Source organism: Arachis stenosperma, chromosome 3 (assembly GCF_014773155.1).
Source record: "Arachis stenosperma cultivar V10309 chromosome 3, arast.V10309.gnm1.PFL2, whole genome shotgun sequence".
Taxonomy (NCBI): Eukaryota; Viridiplantae; Streptophyta; class Magnoliopsida; order Fabales; family Fabaceae; genus Arachis; species Arachis stenosperma.
The window spans coordinates 23,930,670-23,948,531 of record NC_080379.1 but is presented as its reverse complement, the minus strand read 5'-3'; the positions used below and the strand labels follow the sequence as shown (position 1 = coordinate 23,948,531).

Below are 17,862 nucleotides of genomic sequence, written 5' to 3'. Positions count from 1 at the left end.
TCAAATGGCTAAGAGAGTGTGTGAGTGAATGGTTTGAATTCAAAAAACAAAATATTTTAAGGATGGGCGCCTTTTTTTTTCGAAAATTGTTATGACCGCGGACACAAATGGACACAGCAGATCAAGAATTTGAGACAAAAATACTATAATTGTTGCTGCCCAGGATCGAACTGGGGACCTTTAGTGTGTAAGACTAACGTGATAACCACTACACCACAGCAACCTGCATGTCTCCCCGTTAAATAAAAATTTATAATAAAGTAATTATGACGTCATAAAAAAATTGAACGCCACAAAAATAATCGAAAAATCAGCGAAGGAAAATCCATCACCTGAAACAAAAACAGGAAAAGAAAAATAGAAGAAAGAAGGGCAGAAAGAAAAGAAACCAACCTGGCTGTTCCATTAGGAAATCTATACGTGCTAGGGACCTAGAAATTCTAGGGTTCCTTGCATTTTATCGAAAAAGTTTTTTGCATTTGTTAATTTACTCTGTTCAGGGGGTTCAATTGTTTGATTTATTTCATTATTCTCCAGGTTTTTTTTTTGTGATTTTGAAAAGAAAATTAAAAAAAAGGGAAAATGGTGAGGGTTTGAGGAGCTGCATTCAATCGATATTGAAGATGGTCAACTCGTTTATTGGAATGGCTGGAATAGCCATGATTCTCTATTCTGCGTGGATGATCAGGATTTGGCAGAGGGAGATGGGTGAGCTTCCATTTGGTTCGGATTCTAAATATCCACCTCCCTGGTAAATTATAAAATTCCCTTTAAATTTAGATTTTGATTGTCCATTGAAGATAAAATTGTTGGGAAGGGGGCACAGAGGGAAGGAGAGATTGGTTAATGTGATGTTAGTGGATGCTAATTACTTTTATGATTGATTTGTTGGATGGAAGATGAAATTTTTGGAAATCAAGGAATTAAATAGGGTAGGGGAATTGCTTATTATTGGGGATTTTTGTTTTGCATGGGAGAGAAGGCTGTTGAATTCCTAGTAGTTTTGGAAATTAAGGGATTTGGTGATTAAAGAGTTTTACATGCAAGCAGGATTTTTTGAGCGGGGATGCTGCATTTTGGAACCTAAAATTTGCATTATTTGATTCCTTGTCTGAACACACGGAGTTTTTTTTATGTTGATTATTTTATTTTATTTTATTTTATTTTGTTTTGTTTTATTTTTTGGTGTTGATTGTTTGTTGGTGATCAAATTGCTTGGTTTTTTTTTTTTTTTCCGAACACAATCAGGTTCATTTACACATTTCTTTTCCTTGGAGTTGTGTTCTGTATGATCACCTGTACTGGTCATGTTGCTGCTGAAACTGCCAATGGCTGTTGCTTGTATATGGTATCCTTTTCTTGACTATTGTTAATAATCTCGGTTCATGATGAATGCATATTCATGTTTGCATCAGACACAGCATGAGGTTATAGAAGACAAGACAGAACCATAGTTACATGGAACGCAATATGTTCTGGTACGGGAACGGGTATGCAGTATGTGGAACGCCATATGTAAAATATTTTATGTGGAAAATATACATATGACGTTCCAATACGTAGATGAATTGGTACCTGGTACGCTACCTAATTAGTGAATTCATGTAACTATGGGCAGAACTAAGAAAATTTTAAGGTACTTGAATTCCCAAATCCAATTCATGTTTTCTATTGAAAAGAGTCTTATTTATTTATTGTATGGATAATGGATCATTCATGATCTATATAAAAGGTACTTATCCTAAAGTTAAAAATGTTTTCTATTTTCAGAATTTTATAAAGGAAAAAGGTGAATACAGGACATGAAAATAAAAGAAAAGATTTTATTATAATCACTGTTCTCACTTTTTTCTTCCCAATATTTAGAAAACAAAAACATTGAGAGTGAAAGCGCACTAAAAGATTTCTTTCTCTCCCCCCTTGAATTGACCTTTCAAACAGCCCTAGACAGCAGTAAGCTAGTAATATTGTGTTTAATTTTAGAAGTATTTCATATTATGATATCATTATGTCATTAAAGCACTGTTGACCTTGACTGCTTACAGTATATGGTGTTCATGGTTATCCTTATAATGCTGGAAGCTTCATTAGCAGTTGATGTGTTTTTACACTCAGACTGGGAGAAGGTATGTATACATGGAAACACACCCACAGTAATGTTTTCGTTAATTCAATACACATGTAGTTCTTTCTCGAAGTAACAAATTCAATGGGTTAAGTTATGGTCTGAACCATTTTAACTTGGCAATTGAAATCAGGACTTTCCAATCGACCCCACAGGCAACTTTGATCAGTTCCAGAAATTCGTAAAATCAAACTTTGAGATGTGCAAATGGGTTGGTCTGTCACTTGTTGCTCTGCAGGTAAATTTCCCTCCGTGTGTGTGCGTGTGCGTGCAACGACAACAATTTAAGATGCATTTACCGATGTTTCCTATTTATAAATGTTTGAAAAAGTGCTTTATTCTTTCTTAGAAACATGAATTCAACTTGCTTGTTGAGTTATTTCTTCCTGACAGCAAAACCTGGATACCTATTTTATTTTTAAATGGATCTTTAGGTATCTTCTTTTTTTTTTCGTTTTTTAAGATCCTTCAATGGTACCTGATCAGCTGATGGATACTTTTTTCAGTTTTTTGTTGTTCTTGGGCACATTTTTCTGCTGCTAAGTACTAACCTTTTGTTTAAAAAAAAAAAAGAGAAAGAAATAAAGCTGATGGTGAAGTAGTGTTCTATTTTGAATCGGTGAATTTTGGTTGATGGATGGCTGCTGTCCCCTTTACTAGCAGGGCCTCTCTTTGCTAATATCAATGATTCTCAAAGGTCTTGGGCCACATCAATCCTATGACAGTGATGATGAGTATGGCCCTGACAGGGTGCCGCTCTTGAAGAATGCTCCGCCTTATGCTAAAAATGAAGCATGGCTTAGGATTAATGACAAGGTAAAACTATTAGAATGCTTTGTCACAGATACCGCTTTACATCTCAGATATATTAATTGAAATTGTAGAGAAAAATCTAATTGAATCCTAAAATAAGCATAACTTGAATAATATTTTAGTATAAAACATCTAAATAGATATAAGATTTGGAAGAATGTGATCGTAGTTTGTCTCATTTGAAGGTAAATAAAATAATCCAACTATAAGAAAAAGTTTAATTTTAATGTATTGACAGTGTAAAATATTTTATACCGTCGTCTAATTACATTCGTTCTTTTAGATAATCATTCGCCTAAGCAATGTAAAACGTAGTTATTTTTGCTGATGTGGCATTGTGTAATTAGATGTACATATAAAATTGTTTTACACTGATGATACATCAAAATTAAATTCATATATATGTGTGTTAGCATCCTCTATACTTGGGGTTTCAAGATGCTGCTCAGAGCACAAACTTTTGCTGCTGATGTTGTTGTCCATTTTTCATAACTACAATAGAACATTATCTTTTCAGTTCTCGGATACATTAACAGATATCCTGCTTGGTTTTATTTTGTTACTATATATCAGTTACTCCTATAGTAGGATTAAAGGGGTTTGAAGCTCTACTCGTTATTAAGAAAGTTATCATGCTAAACCTTAATTGTTTTTTTTTTTTTTCCGGCTTAACTCTCTATCATTGACAATCCCGCCGTTATCTCTTATTCAGGCAAATAGGTGACCTTTTGCTCCGACATTTTGAGCCATGGAAAGAAATAGGGATGGTCGTTGTTTTAAAATCGAAGTTGACATAGTTAAGAATCTGTCAGCTGGAGACGGATTAGCAATTTTACATGATAGTGATGCAAGATTCTATCAGAAGAAAAATTGATGGCGATGGGAGGAAACAAGTGCTTGCTGACTCTAGCATTTGATACAACAACGCCATGATAGTTATGAGACGATATGTTCGTTCTGTATGACTAATGCTTTTAGAATGTATATGTAATCCAGTCCCTTTTTAATCCCCCCCCCCCCCCCCCCCTTTTTTTTTTCTTTTTTTTCCCATGCATTATGCATATTCTGTTTAAAGTGTCTGTCAAGAAGTTGGACTGGATCAGCAGATATAAATAAAATTTTATTTTTCCCTACTTAGAGCATCAGTGAAGCATGCCATGAATCTAAGTTACACCCTAACCTAGAATATCTTTAATCAAGCATCATGAATATGTACCCTAAACTAAATATATTTGCCAAAAAAAAAAGTATAATTTTTGTTCTGTAATGTCAGTCAATTTTTTTTTTCGAATTTAATCTTTATATATATTATTAGGGAATCACCATGTGAGTAGCCCCTTCTGAAATATGCATATCTAGAGTAGCACGTGCTGAAGCTTCAGTGAGAACTAGCACTGAAACTACTATAAGTTTTTCCTCCTAAAAAGAGTTGGCAAAATTATAAGTTGTGGAAGTTTTAGGTCATACCACGTAGTGACTGTTAGTAGATCAGTTTTGAAGAAAAATTTGCCCCTACCATGTGGTTTAGTTTGGACAACTCGTGAAGTCTTTTGTTTCCTCATGCAATAACACATGTAGAGGTGTAGAGAAAGAAGAAACAAAACAAAACACTAGTACTCTACTAGGTGAAGCTATAGCACTAGCATTTACTAAAGGCTTTTTTCCTCTCCTTTCTCATATAACATTTCTGAACCACTGTTTCTTTAGTTCAGGTACTCCATGATTTTATACTACTGAAAAGATTTATTCATCTGCCTATAATATAGTGTGAAAATTTTGAGGATAAAAAATGTGGTAAATTAATTTTATTTATTTCAAGCTACATTTTTTTTTTTCAAAACAGAGGAACAAGACGCATAGAGTATTATTAACAGGTTACAAAATTTACAACACACGGAAATAAGAAAGGCCACACGTATAATTCCAGCAGCAGCAGCATTAAGGCTCATACTTAAAAGTTCGGTAAGTGAACAGTGCTTTATTCTTTATTAATTAAACAAAATTTATTTTTTATTTATTATATTTTATAGAAAAATTTTTAAGTGCACCAATGCACTGGAATTTGCTTCAGCAGAAGCTATTTCATGTATTTCGGGAGGAGAATCTTTAGATTCGTTGTGGGACGGAAAAGTCTTCTTTTTAGCAGTTAGGTATTGGCGACTAGTAGTTCGGGGTGGTTAGTAACCTTCTTTTTTTCTTATTCTTTGTGGTTTTCCCATGTTACAACTTCCGTACCAATTCGGTCGATCCGGAATGGATCGGTTAAACATTCCATTAGGGAGCCTGGTCTTTACTCTTCTGTGTGGTATTCATTCTCGTTTGGCTCTTGGAATCACATCCAGCAGTGGTTGGAACAGCTCGCAAAATCCAACCACTTCACCTACTTCATTGCCCCCAACCGTTTCAGTGATTTTTAATCGTTAATCTTAATTATTAAAAATATATATAATATATTTAATTAAGAACAACGGTTAAAATTTACTAAAATACCAATATACTAGTATACTTAAAAAATTTTCTATTTTATATTAATAACTTAGATTTACAATTTAAAATTTATATTTTAAAATTCAAAAAACGTTGCACTCTTATTTGGAACCTATCAGCGTTCGACAGCATTAAGGTAGTGTTTGGTAGAGAGACAGATACTGGAAGGCTGAGACTGAGAGACAGAAATTAAGAGACAGAGACTGAAATAAATTTTAGTATTCTGTTTGGTGCCAAGTGAGAGACAAAAATTGAAACAAGAATAAAACTCTAATTTAATTTGTACAAAAGATAAAATTAAAATTAATTAATTAAGATGAGAGTATTTTAGGTATAAAATGTTATTAAAGTTTCAGTCTCTATTTCTAAAAATTTCAGTCCCCTGTGTCCCTACATTTTGGAGGCACTGAAATATTAAAATTTTGGGAACAGAAACAGAAATTTTAGTACCAATCTCTAAGCCAACAAACATAATACTGTGTCTCAGTCTCGTTCTCAGTCTCTATTCCAATACTGCAAAACAAACGCTAAGGTAGCGTTTGGTGGAGAGACAGAGACGGAAAGACTGAGACTGAGAGACAGAGACTAAGAGACAGGGATTGAAATAAATCTCAGTATTCTGTTTGGTGCAAAATGGGAGACAGGAATTGAAACAAGAATGAAACTCTAATTTAATTTTCACAAAGGGTAAAATTGGAATTAATTAATTGAAATGAAAGTATTTTAGATATAAAATGTTATTAAAGTTTCAGTATTCATCTCTAAAAATTTCAGTCCCCTGTGTCCCTACTTTTTGGAGGTACTGAAATACTGAAATTTTAGAGACAGAGACAGAAATTTTAGTACCAGTCTCTGAACTAACAAACACAATACTGAGTCTCAGTCTCTCAGTCTCTGTCTCAGTACCTCAAAACAAACGCTACCTAAGAGATCAGTTGAAAGGAAATTATGGTGTCCATGGTTCTCTCACAAACAAACAAACATGCATCATGGTCATGAATAAATTTGAGTGAATTCACATGGAGTCGTAAGGTCTCATCAACGACCACTTAATCATACTTTATTGAGCCTAACCAGAACCACCATTTTAGTTGTGTTTAAGTATTTGAGAATTAGATAACTCCTTTATTAGGACATCGTGATTCATGGGCATTTATTATTTTATTCTGCCAAATATGCTTTTGTAAAATTTAAAAGAGTATTGCTGCACTTTGTACGAAGAACTTATAGTGCAACTGAAAGTGAGAAACTTTGAATTTTTTTGTTTTCATCGTTGAGCTTGTCTCCTTAGGTAATCCGGGGTGTCATAATTAAAGGCAAAGATGGTCAAAGTTCATGTTTTTTAATTTATTTTAAGAGAAATATTAAGAAACTAATAATTTTAGTGAAAAAAAAGAGAGAGAGATTTGACTAGTATTGGCTCAAATGTGGGAGAATATAAGAAAGATGATCATCTAATATTTTTTATTATTTAATGTTGGGTTTATATATTGCAAATAGGTTTTCATAATGAGTAATTAAAATCTGTCTAAAATTTTAGTCATATTAAATTAAATTATTTGGACTCTCAGTATTATTATTTGATTGGGTTAACATTATGAGTGACTTTATTTATTAATAATAGATAGTTCATATTATTTTAAAAGTAATAATAATTTAAAAAATTTAATTTTAATATATTAATAATATAAAATATTTTATTATTTTTTAAATATTTATTTATATAATTAATAAAAATAATAATTATTTTTAATAATAAAATATATATAACTAAATATACGTATAAAATTAGTTTACGGTTAACTATATTAAAAATTTAAAAAATTAAATTCTAATCTAAACGTGTCTACGTGTCTATGAAAAAGTTTGCAAACGCATCCGAGTCGTACAAAACTAAACTAAAGCTTCTTTAAACCGCATTTCGACCACCAAATCTGTTGGATTTGATGCGTGTCTCGAAGCCTTTTGTAAATCTTACTCTTACACGTGGTTACCTTATTCAATCATTCTCCATAATCAAGGAAATCTATTGATGATTTAATTTTGCCAAACATTGAGATTAGGATATACAACATATTCAAAAATATTATTGTACATAAAAAATAATAATCATATATTTATATATAAATATATATTAAAAATTTTTAATATATATTTTATATTTTAATATACATTTAACATTATAATACATTTATATATACCTACAAAATCAAAGGTAGGACACAAACTTTTGTAATTATCTACATTGCAAAATGTGCCAATGAAGAAATTTTAGTATAGTTTCTAAATTCATGCTCTATGTTTTTTTAAACAAAAAATTCAATCTAATAAAGTGAAACGAAACAATACAGACTAATATATCAATCAGCTAATCAATAAGTCAGTAACATAACAACACAAAATATATTTTACTGTTATTTTCAGCATAATCATTAACAACAAAAAAATATCTATATTTTTTCACTCTTTATAATTAAGTAAGGATATGTTGATAATTTTTTTTACATATTTGTTCTTATTCTAAAATATTATTCTATTTTTTATTCAAATATTTTAAATGATAATAAATAAACACATTAATCATTTCTTTCGATCCTTCTTTCTTTTTATTATTTTTGTCCAACTTAAAAAATATTCTTTCAATAAATTTAAAAAAGACTAGTCTATAAAAATTAGATACTTGTTACGATGGGTAACCGGAGATTAGTCCAATGGATGGCGTTCGGCGGCCCAAGTGTATGATGGAGGAGGACTCCGTGTGGGTCCGCAACTCGGGAGGCTCCGTCCGACTTGTGCTCGCGTGTGAATGGGGGGTGGTACCTGCAAAGACACTCCGATGCCTAAGTTAGCAAGGGTGTGAGCGGGTCTTAGAGAGTATTGGACTTAGGAATACCTGAGGCGTGTCAGTGTACTTATAGTGGTGAGCCAATAACCACCGTTGGAGTAGTGCCGTATCTTTAGGATAATAACCGTCCCATTATCTTAGGGAGGTTAAGATATGGCTTTATGAAGTGGTTGGAGAGATTTCAGGGGCGGTTACTCATTTGAATGAGTATTTATCTGCCAGCTAATCTCGCAACCGACTTCTTCATACCAAGTCGGGGTTAACACCGACCTCTTGGATGGAGGTGGGTGCTTTGATAGGCTTAACCTAGTGGATCAGGCCTTTCGATTGGTCCTGGGCCCTTAACATTGGGCCAGGGTATGAACAGTGCCCCTACTTGAGCCCAAATCTTTTAAAGTTTGGGTTCAAGTATTTAACTCGGGTTCGTAGTCGACTTGTTTGAAAGAACACGGATCTTGGAAACCGACGTGATTTTCGCAACTTTTGGTTTCTGACAGTTACGTCAATTCAAGCGTCGTGTCCGTTGAGGGTTTATTTAGGGATTTGAGGGCTTTGGTAACGGTGCAGTCTCATTAATGACTGCCTCGTTTTTACCATTATGCCCCTTAGCCTTTTTTATAAATACTTTCCCTCTCTTTCCATTTTCCGTTTCTGCAATCTTTCAAACTTTCTCCTTATCTTGTTCGTACTGTATCCTTGCGTTCGAAGACTTCCGTTCTTCTCCAACCTCCATTTTCGGATAAAGGTTAGTTTTGTTTTATTCATGCCATGCTTTATGTTTGCATGTTTCGCGAGTAGATAGGTTGACCTGTAGATTCTAGTTTCGAATCTCTCTTCTTTAGTGGCCGTAATTTTTGATTTTCTTTTTCTTTTTCCTTTTTGTAGGTTTTCTGCCACTTTCTTCTTTATAAAAAATGGCCTCTGTAGACATTCTTTCTCAGTGGGTTGACGATACGGTCCTTGGGGAGGAACCGTTGGTTGACGCTGAGTTTATCACCCACCTTCGTACCCACCATAGGCTCTGTACTTCGGACGAGAACGAGCCCAAATATGAACTGATAATCCCAGGTCTTGAAGACCGGGTCTGTTTTGGAAGGGCTAATGAGGCGGCCCCTCATTTTTTCTTCATGTATGAATGTATGATTACCCGTTTGGGTGTTTTTCTTCCTTTCTCTGATTTCGAGATATCCGTCTTGCACCACTGTAAGGTTGCCCCTACTCAACTCCACCCCAATTCATGGGGTTTTTTGAAGATTTACCAGTTTATAAGCCACGCTTTGGACTTTCCGACTTCCTTGAGAATCTTCTTCTATCTTTTCCATATGACTAAGCCCTTCAGTGGGCTAAACAACAAGCAACAATGGGTGTCCTTCCGAGCCATTCAAGGTCGGAGGATTTTCACCCTTTTTGACGAGTCCTTCCACGATTTCAAAAACTTCTTCTTCAAGGTTCAAGTTGTAGAGGGTCACCACCCCTTTTTTCTGGACGAGCATTCCTCCCCTCGCTTTCCCCTTTACTGGCTGCCGGCCACTCCTTGCGAAAAGATTGGTCTAGATGACCTAGATGAAGTGGAGGCAGCCATTGTTGGGTTTTTCCGAGAAGCATGGGGGAGGGCCCCATACTTGGACACGAGAAAAATCCTTCAGGGGACGTCGGTCTTTGTTCAATCTTGCATAGGTAGTGCATGCATTTCTTGTTCCCGAGTTGTATTTTTCCGACTTGCATTTTACCGACTTGCATTTTATCGACTTGCATTTTACCGACTTGGTTGTTACTTTTGTAGATATGGCAAAGAAAAATGCTCAAGAGTCCTACCAGCGGGTACAGGAAGCTAAGGCGAAGTCCCGGGCTAGGTCCGGAGGTAAGGCGGTCGTCTCTCCTCCTCCTCCTCCTCCTCCTCCTAGGAACGTGGGTACTCCATCTCAACCTATTGTTATTTCCTCCTCCTCAAATTTGACTCGACCACTCCCTTCTGCCCAACCGTTCTCCGAGCCAGAGAGTAAGAAGCGCAAGACTTCAGAGTCTGGCCCTTCTTGGGAAGGTGGTGTTAGGGCGGAGGCTCTTGCCTTCGTCCGAAAGAACATCTATCCACTTATTAATATGGATGATGTTTCTGTTCGGAAGCACCTTGCCACTCTGGCCGAAGAAAGTTTTAGGGCGGCGGGAGTTTGTGGCAAACTTCTGGACATGTTTGAGAAGACTCCCCTCAGCTCCTTGGGTACTTCCCCAAAGGTCGAGGAGCTGGAGGAGAGGCTTCTTATGTTTGAGAAACATCAGAAGGAGTTAAAGGAGGAGAGGGATAAGTTGAGGAAGGAGAGAGACGACCTCCGGAAGAAGGAGAGCGAGCTGCGAGCCCAATGTACTATGGAGGTAAATTTAAGGAAGGCAGCCCAGGAGAGTTACCAAAGCCTATTTAAAGATATGGTGGAGGTGAAGAAGGATTTGATGAACTCTCGGAATGCTTATGCTGACTTGGAGGACTCTATCGCCGATGGCGCCGAGGAGTCTTGGAGAATTTTCCTAGAGCAGGTCAGGGTTATAGCCCCCGACTTGGATCTTTCTCCATTACATCCTGACAAAGTGGTGATTGATAGCGTCATTGTTGATCCTCCTGCTCCCGAGGTCCTTTCCGAGTCAGACCTAAAGACTCGGGGGCAGAGGATTATAGAGTCTCCTCCTCATTCTAAAGATGCACCGAGTTCTTCAGCTCCTGCTCCGACTTCTTCTTTGGCTCCTCCTTCCAGCCCTGGTGATGTTCCTCATGGTGGTGGTGATTCCAAAAAATAACTTCTTTAATTTTATGGCTATATGGGGGCCCGGCCTGTGGGTCCCCCCTTTTTTAAACTTCTATTTATTTTCTGGTGGTGTTGAACAATTTGCTTCTTGGCCTTTTGAGGCCGTAAACAAAATATTCTGTTTGTTGCCCTTTTTTGGATAAGGGTTTTAAACGAAATAAATGCCCTTTTTGGATAAGGGTTATCTAATCGAAGTAGGTGCCCTTTTGGATAAGGGTTTACGTTACTTTACGCGTGCACGTGCTTTTCTTTTTTGAAATATGTTTGATCTTTTCAAAAAACCTTCTGTTAGCTTGCATTATTTTTTCGAGCCTCTTTCGTGGAAAGGCTTGTATGCAAGCTTTAAACTTTTCAGGTTGTCATATCCCTTTTGTTATCCTTTATACTCGACTTTGCTTTAGTGAGTTTTTATGACTTAGGTTATTTTTGCCATGCGTTTTTCTTCTACTTGGTGTTATACTCCGATCTGCGGATCAAAGTTTTTCCAAGTTTTCCTACTCGGGATCTCTTTCCGACTTATGAGTTGGGTTAGTTACCGAGCTTTTACGACCGACTTGTATAACCTCTTTACACCGACTTGTACCTCGTCGTTTTATCCTGACGACCATCTAGGTCGGTTCATGGGATTTTCACGTTTTGTCGAGCTTAAGTCGGCGCGTTTCGTAGAAAGACTTAGAAAAATAAAGGAGGATATTATAAGAGATATTATGAAATGAAAAAGATCTTTATTAATCGAGAAGGTACTTTTTGCTACTAAGGGTTTTGATAGCATATTTTCCCTTAGCCTCTACTATGATGCCTCGTTAAAAACCCTTCTCCAGAAAAAACCCTTTTGGGAAAAAATCATGAAGTTGGGAAAAGAGTACACCAGGGAGCAGAGTTCGCTTTTAACTATAGTACCTTTTTAAATTACAAGCATGCCACGACCTCGGTAGTTCAACGCCATCCAGGTCGGTTATTTTATAATAACCTTTTCCTAACACTTCCTTGATTTTGTATGGCCCTTTCCAATTTGCGGCGAGCTTTCCATCTCCCGATTTGTTGGCTCCAATGTCGTTTCTGATTAGGACCAAGTCATCTAAGGCAAATGTTCTTCGAATGACTTTCTTGTTGTACCTGGTAGTCATCCTTTGCTTTAGTGCTGCTTCTCTGATCTGGGCGTTTTCACGGACTTCGGGGAGCAAGTCAAGCTCCTCTTTGTGCCCCTGTACATTTCCGACCTCATCGTGGAGAATTACCCTTGGGCTTTGCTCACTGATTTCTATAGGAATCATGGCTTCTACGCCGTAGACTAATCGGAAGGGTGTTTCTCCTGTGGCGGATTGGGGGGTCGTCCTATAAGCCCATAGCACTTGGGGGAGCTCGTCAGCCCAAACTCCCTTTGCTTCCTGTAATCTTTTCTTTAGTCCTACCAGTATGACTTTGTTAGCTGCCTCGGCTTGCCCATTGGCTTGTGGGTGTTCTACCGAGGTGAATTGATGTTTGATTTTCATGCTGGCAACCAAACTTCTGAAGGTGGCGTCGGTGAACTGGGTCCCATTATCAGTGGTGATGGAATAAGGTATTCCATACCTTGTGATAATGTTTTTGTAGAGGAACCTGCGACTTCTTTGAGCTGTGATGGTGGCTAGTGGTTCTGCTTCTATCCACTTTGTGAAGTAATCTATTCCCACGATCAAGTATTTGACTTGTCCTGGTGCTTGGGGAAAAGGACCTAACAAGTCCATTCCCCATTTTGCGAAAGGCCAAGGGGAAGTTATACTAATGAGCTCTTCTGGTGGAGCCACGTGGAAATTCGCATGCATCTGGCATGGCTGGCATTTTTTCACAAAGTCTGTAGCATCTTTCTGCAAGGTCGGCCAATAGAATCCTGCTCGGATTACTTTCCTGGCCAACGATCTTGCTCCGAGATGATTTCCGCAGATTCCACTATGTACTTCCTCTAACACCTCGGTGGTTCTTGAGGTCGGTACGCACTTCAGTAATGGTGTTGATATCCCTCTTCTGTAAAGGACATTTTTCACCAATGTATAATGTTGTGCTTCCCTTCGGATCTTTTTAGCCTCTTTCTCCTCTTTAGGGAGGATGTCGAATTTCAGGTATTCGACTAAGGGATTCATCCATCCGAGGTTTAGGCCGACTACCTCAAGTACCTCTTGTTCATCTTCCGTTTTTGTTACCGAGGGTTCTTGGAGAGTTTCTTGAATCAGGCTTCTGTTGTTCCCTCCAGGTTTGGTACTTGCTAACTTGGATAGGGCGTCGGCTCTGCTATTTAGATCCCGAGTTATATGCTTGACCTCGATTTCCGCAAAGTGCCCTAGGTGTTCCAAGGTTTTTTCCAAGTATTTCTTCATGTTGGGATCCTTCGCCTGATATTCTCCACTTATTTGGGAAGTCACCACTTGTGAGTCACTATAGATCATCACCTTTGTAGCGCCAACTTCTTCTGCTAACTTTAATCCGGCAATCAAGGCTTCGTATTCTGCCTGATTGTTTGAAGCCGGAAATTCAAATTTTAAGGAGACCTCTATCTGGGTTCCTTTTCCGTCTACCAATATTATGCCTGCGCCGCTCCCTGTTTTATTGGAGGATCCGTCTACATAGAGTTCCCATGTAGTCGGTTTCTCCTCTTGTTCTCCTGCATACTCTGCAATAAAGTCGGCAAGGCACTGGGCTTTGATTGCTGTCCGAGTTTCATATTTCAAATCGAACTCGGAGAGTTCTATTGCCCATTGAACCATTCTCCCTGTAACATCCGTCTTTTGGAGGATTTGCTTCATGGGTTGGTTCGTACGGACTCTTATTGTATGAGCCTGAAAGTAAGGTCGTAGTCTTCGTGAGGCTATCACTAAGGAGTAGGCAAACTTCTCTAGTTTGTGGTACCTTAGCTCAGGGCCTTGTAGAACCTTACTGGTAAAATAGACCGGGTGTTGACCGACCTCGTCTTCTCGGACCAGGGCTGAGGAGACAGCCCTGTTTGCCACGGATAGGTATAGGACGAGGTCTTTTCCCGGTATTGGTCGGGTTAAGATAGGAGGTTGGCTTAAGAATTTTTTGAACTCTTGGAACGCCTCCTCACATTCCGGAGTCCATTCAAACTGGCATCTCTTCCTTAACAAGGAGAATAATGGAAGGGATTTTAGTGCCGATCCTGCCAAAAATCTGGAGAGGGCTGCAAGTCGGCCATTGAGCTGTTGAACCTCTCTTAAACAAGTCGGGCTCTTCATTTCTAGGATGGCTCTGCATTTGTCGGGATTGGCCTCAATCCCTCTTTGTGTTAGCATGAAGCCTAGAAATTTCCCTGCTTCTACTGCGAAGGCGCATTTTGCGGGATTTAGTCTCATCCCATGCGACCTTATAGTGTTGAAGACTTGTGAGAGGTCGGTTAAGGGGTCGACTTCTTGCTTGGTTTTTACTAACATGTCGTCGACGTATACCTCCATTAAGCTCCCTAAATGGGGGGAAAATACTTTGTTCATCAGCCTTTGGTACGTGGCTCCTGCATTCTTCAGTCCGAATGGCATGACCACGTAGCAATAGTTGGCTTTTGGTGTGATGAACGATGTTTTTTCTTGGTCGGGCTCGTGCATCGGGATTTGGTTATATCCCGAGTAGGCGTCCATGAATGATAGGTATTGGTACCCTGAGCTGGAGTCTACTAGGGTATCAATACTTGGTAAGGGATAAGGGTCCTTAGGACAGGCCTTATTCAGGTCGGTATAGTCGACGCACATCCTCCATTTACCGTTTTGTTTTTTGACTAGCACTACATTGGCTAGCCATGTTGGGTATTTGACCTCTCTGATGAAGCCGGCTTCCAGGAGCGCCTGTACTTGCTCTTCTACTATGGAGGCCCTCTCTGGGCCGAGTTTGCGTCTCCTTTGCTGTACAGGTCGGGACCCTGGGTAAACCGAGAGCCTATGAGACATGAGCTCGGGATCAATCCCGGGCATGTCGGAAGCCTTCCAGGCGAAGAGGTCGGAATTAGCTTTTAGGAGTTCACCCAACCTTTGTTTCAGGGTTTCCCCTAGGTTGGCTCCTATGTAAGTCGTTTTTCCTTCCTCTTTACCGACTTGTATCTCCTCGGTTTTTCCACCCGGCTGGGGTCGTAGCTCTTCTCTTGTCCTTGTCCCACCTAACTCTATGGTGTGGACTTCTTTGCCCTTTCCTCTCAGATTCAGGCTTTCGTTGTAGCACTTCCTTGCCAATTTTTGGTCTCCCCTCACCGTTGCTATTCCTCCTGGAGTCGGGAATTTCATGCAGAGGTGAGGAGTTGACACTACTGCTCCAAGTCGATTAAGGGTAGTTCTGCCAATTAAGGCATTGTAGGCTGACCCTTCATCGATGACTATAAAGTCTATACTCAGAGTCCTTGATTTTTCCCCTTTTCCAAAGGTGGTGTGAAGGGGTAAAAATCCCAGTGGCTTTATTGGCGTATCCCCTAACCCATATAGAGTGTCGGGGTAAGCTCTCAGTTCTTTTTCATCTAACCCTAGTTTGTCGAAGGCGGGCTTGAAAAGGATGTCCGCCGAGCTTCCTTGGTCTACTAGGGTTCTGTGGAGATGGGCGTTGGCTAGGATCATAGTTATCACCACGGGGTCATCATGCCCGGGGATTATCCCTTGCCCATCTTCTTTCGTGAATGAGATAGTGGGGAGGTCGGGTGTCTCATCCCCGACCTGATAGACTCTTTTGAGATGTCTTTTGCGAGAAGATTTAGTGATCCCACCTCCCGCAAATCCTCCTGAGATCATGTGGATATGTCTCTCTGGGGTTTGTGGTGGCGGATCTCTCCTGTCCATGTCATCCCGCTTTCTCTTTCCATGGATGTCCGACCTCTCCATGAGATATCTATCAAGCCGGTCTTCTCTAGCCAGCTTTTCTATCACATTTTTGAGGTCGTAACAGTCGTTGGTGGAGTGACCATATATTTTATGGTACTCACAATACTCGCTGCGACTTCCCCCTTTTTTGTTTTTAATAGGTCTTGGGGGTGGCAGCCTTTCAGTGTTGCATATCTCTCTGTATACATCCACTATAGAAGTCTTTAGAGGAGTATAAGAGTGATACTTTCTGGGCCTTTCGAGACCGGGTTCTTCCTTCTTCCTGACTTCCCTTTCCCTCTCCCTAGGGGAGGAAGTGGGTCCAGGTCGTGAACCTAGGTCTCTTAATTTGGCATTCTCTTCCATGTTGATGTACTTCTCGGCCCTTTCTTGTACATCACTTAGAGAGACGGGGTGTCTTTTAGATATGGACTGTGAGAAGGGACCTTCTCTAAGTCCGTTGACTAACCCCATTATTACTGCCTCCGTGGGCAGGTCTTGGATTTCTAAACATGCTTTATTGAACCTTTCCATATAGGCTCGTAGAGATTCTCCGACCTCCTGTTTTATCCCCAGGAGGTTCGGTGCATGTTTTACCTTATCTTTTTGGATTGAGAACCTCATCAAGAATTTTCTTGAGAGGTCTTCAAAACTGGTGATGGATCTTGGGGGAAGGCTATCGAACCACTTCATCGCTGCTTTCGACAAAGTGGTCGGGAAAGCCTTGCATCTCGTAGCGTCGGAGGCGTCAGCTAGATACATCCGACTTTTGAAGTTGCTAAGATGATGCTTTGGATCCGTAGTTCCATCATAGAGGTCCATATCAGGGCTTTTGAAGTTCGTTGGAACTTTTGCCCTCATTATGTCCTCGCTGAAAGGATCTTCTCCGCCTGGGGGTTGATCTTCTCCTTCGTCGCGGGAGTTCTTGAGAGAGGATTCTAGCTGCAAGAGTTTTCTTTCCAACTCTCTTCGCCGTTCCATCTCTTCCTTAAGGTACCTTTCGGTTTCCTTTTGCCTCTCCCGCTCTTGTTCCAATTGCTCCAGGCGGCTATGGACTAGTCCCATCAATTCTGTTACGTGGGATGGTCCACCCTTTTCTGATTCACGTCCATCTGAGGAGTTTACCTTTGGATTCTTCATTCCAGAGGTACCCTCTCTGTGTTGGTCGTTATCTTGATGTTGGGCTGTGTCTTCATTGTCGTTGCCCAGGCCTAGATTCTCTTGCTCAGAATCTGTTTCAACATGGCCTTCTTCATGGGATCTTTCTGCCATCAAGGGATGATCTCTCGGGTCCCCGGCAACGGCGCCAATGTTACGATGGGTAACCGGAGATTAGTCCAATGGATGGCGTTCGGCGGCCCAAGTGTATGATGGAGGAGGACTCCGTGTGGGTCCGCAACTCGGGAGGCTCCGTCCGACTTGTGCTCGCGTGTGAATGGGGGGTGGTACCTGCAAAGACACTCCGATGCCTAAGTTAGCAAGGGTGTGAGCGGGTCTTAGAGAGTATTGGACTTAGGAATACCTGAGGCGTGTCAGTGTACTTATAGTGGTGAGCCAATAACCACCGTTGGAGTAGTGCCGTATCTTTAGGATAATAACCGTCCCATTATCTTAGGGAGGTTAAGATATGGCTTTATGAAGTGGTTGGAGAGATTTCAGGGGCGGTTACTCATTTGAATGAGTATTTATCTGCCAGCTAATCTCGCAACCGACTTCTTCATACCAAGTCGGGGTTAACACCGACCTCTTGGATGGAGGTGGGTGCTTTGATAGGCTTAACCTAGTGGATCAGGCCTTTCGATTGGTCCTGGGCCCTTAACATTGGGCCAGGGTATGAACAATACTCATACACTCCACACTTGCCAATTATATTTACAACAAAAAAATAAGTGATGAATATATTCAACATCCATATATAATATACTAATCCAACTAATATAATCCAACTTTTTATTATTATACATTTTTTTTACT

The 17,862-nt window shown here is 39.5% G+C and overlaps 2 protein-coding genes and 1 non-coding gene across 3 annotated transcripts; 2 read left to right on the top strand and 1 right to left on the bottom strand.

Annotated features, from left to right (window-relative positions):
- The first annotated feature begins 4 nt into the window (after positions 1–4).
- On the top strand, positions 5–4,085 carry LOC130965697 (tetraspanin-19-like). The gene is made up of 7 exons (XM_057890453.1): positions 5–16; positions 315–751; positions 1,249–1,348; positions 2,046–2,126; positions 2,259–2,363; positions 2,789–2,941; positions 3,651–4,085. The coding sequence occupies exons 1-7, from the start codon at positions 5–7 to the stop codon at positions 3,660–3,662; spliced, it is 900 nt and encodes a 299-aa protein (XP_057746436.1). The 3' UTR covers positions 3,663–4,085.
- TRNAV-UAC (transfer RNA valine (anticodon UAC)) lies at positions 151–223 on the bottom strand. Its single transcript has one exon. It is a non-coding gene; the product is annotated as a tRNA-Val (tRNA).
- Positions 4,086–10,055: 5,970 nt separating the features above from the next.
- On the top strand, positions 10,056–11,057 carry LOC130965695 (uncharacterized). The gene is made up of 2 exons (XM_057890452.1): positions 10,056–10,640; positions 10,800–11,057. Exons 1-2 carry the CDS (start codon positions 10,056–10,058, stop codon positions 11,055–11,057), a joined length of 843 nt encoding a protein of 280 aa, XP_057746435.1.
- Positions 11,058–17,862: the final 6,805 nt, after the last annotated feature.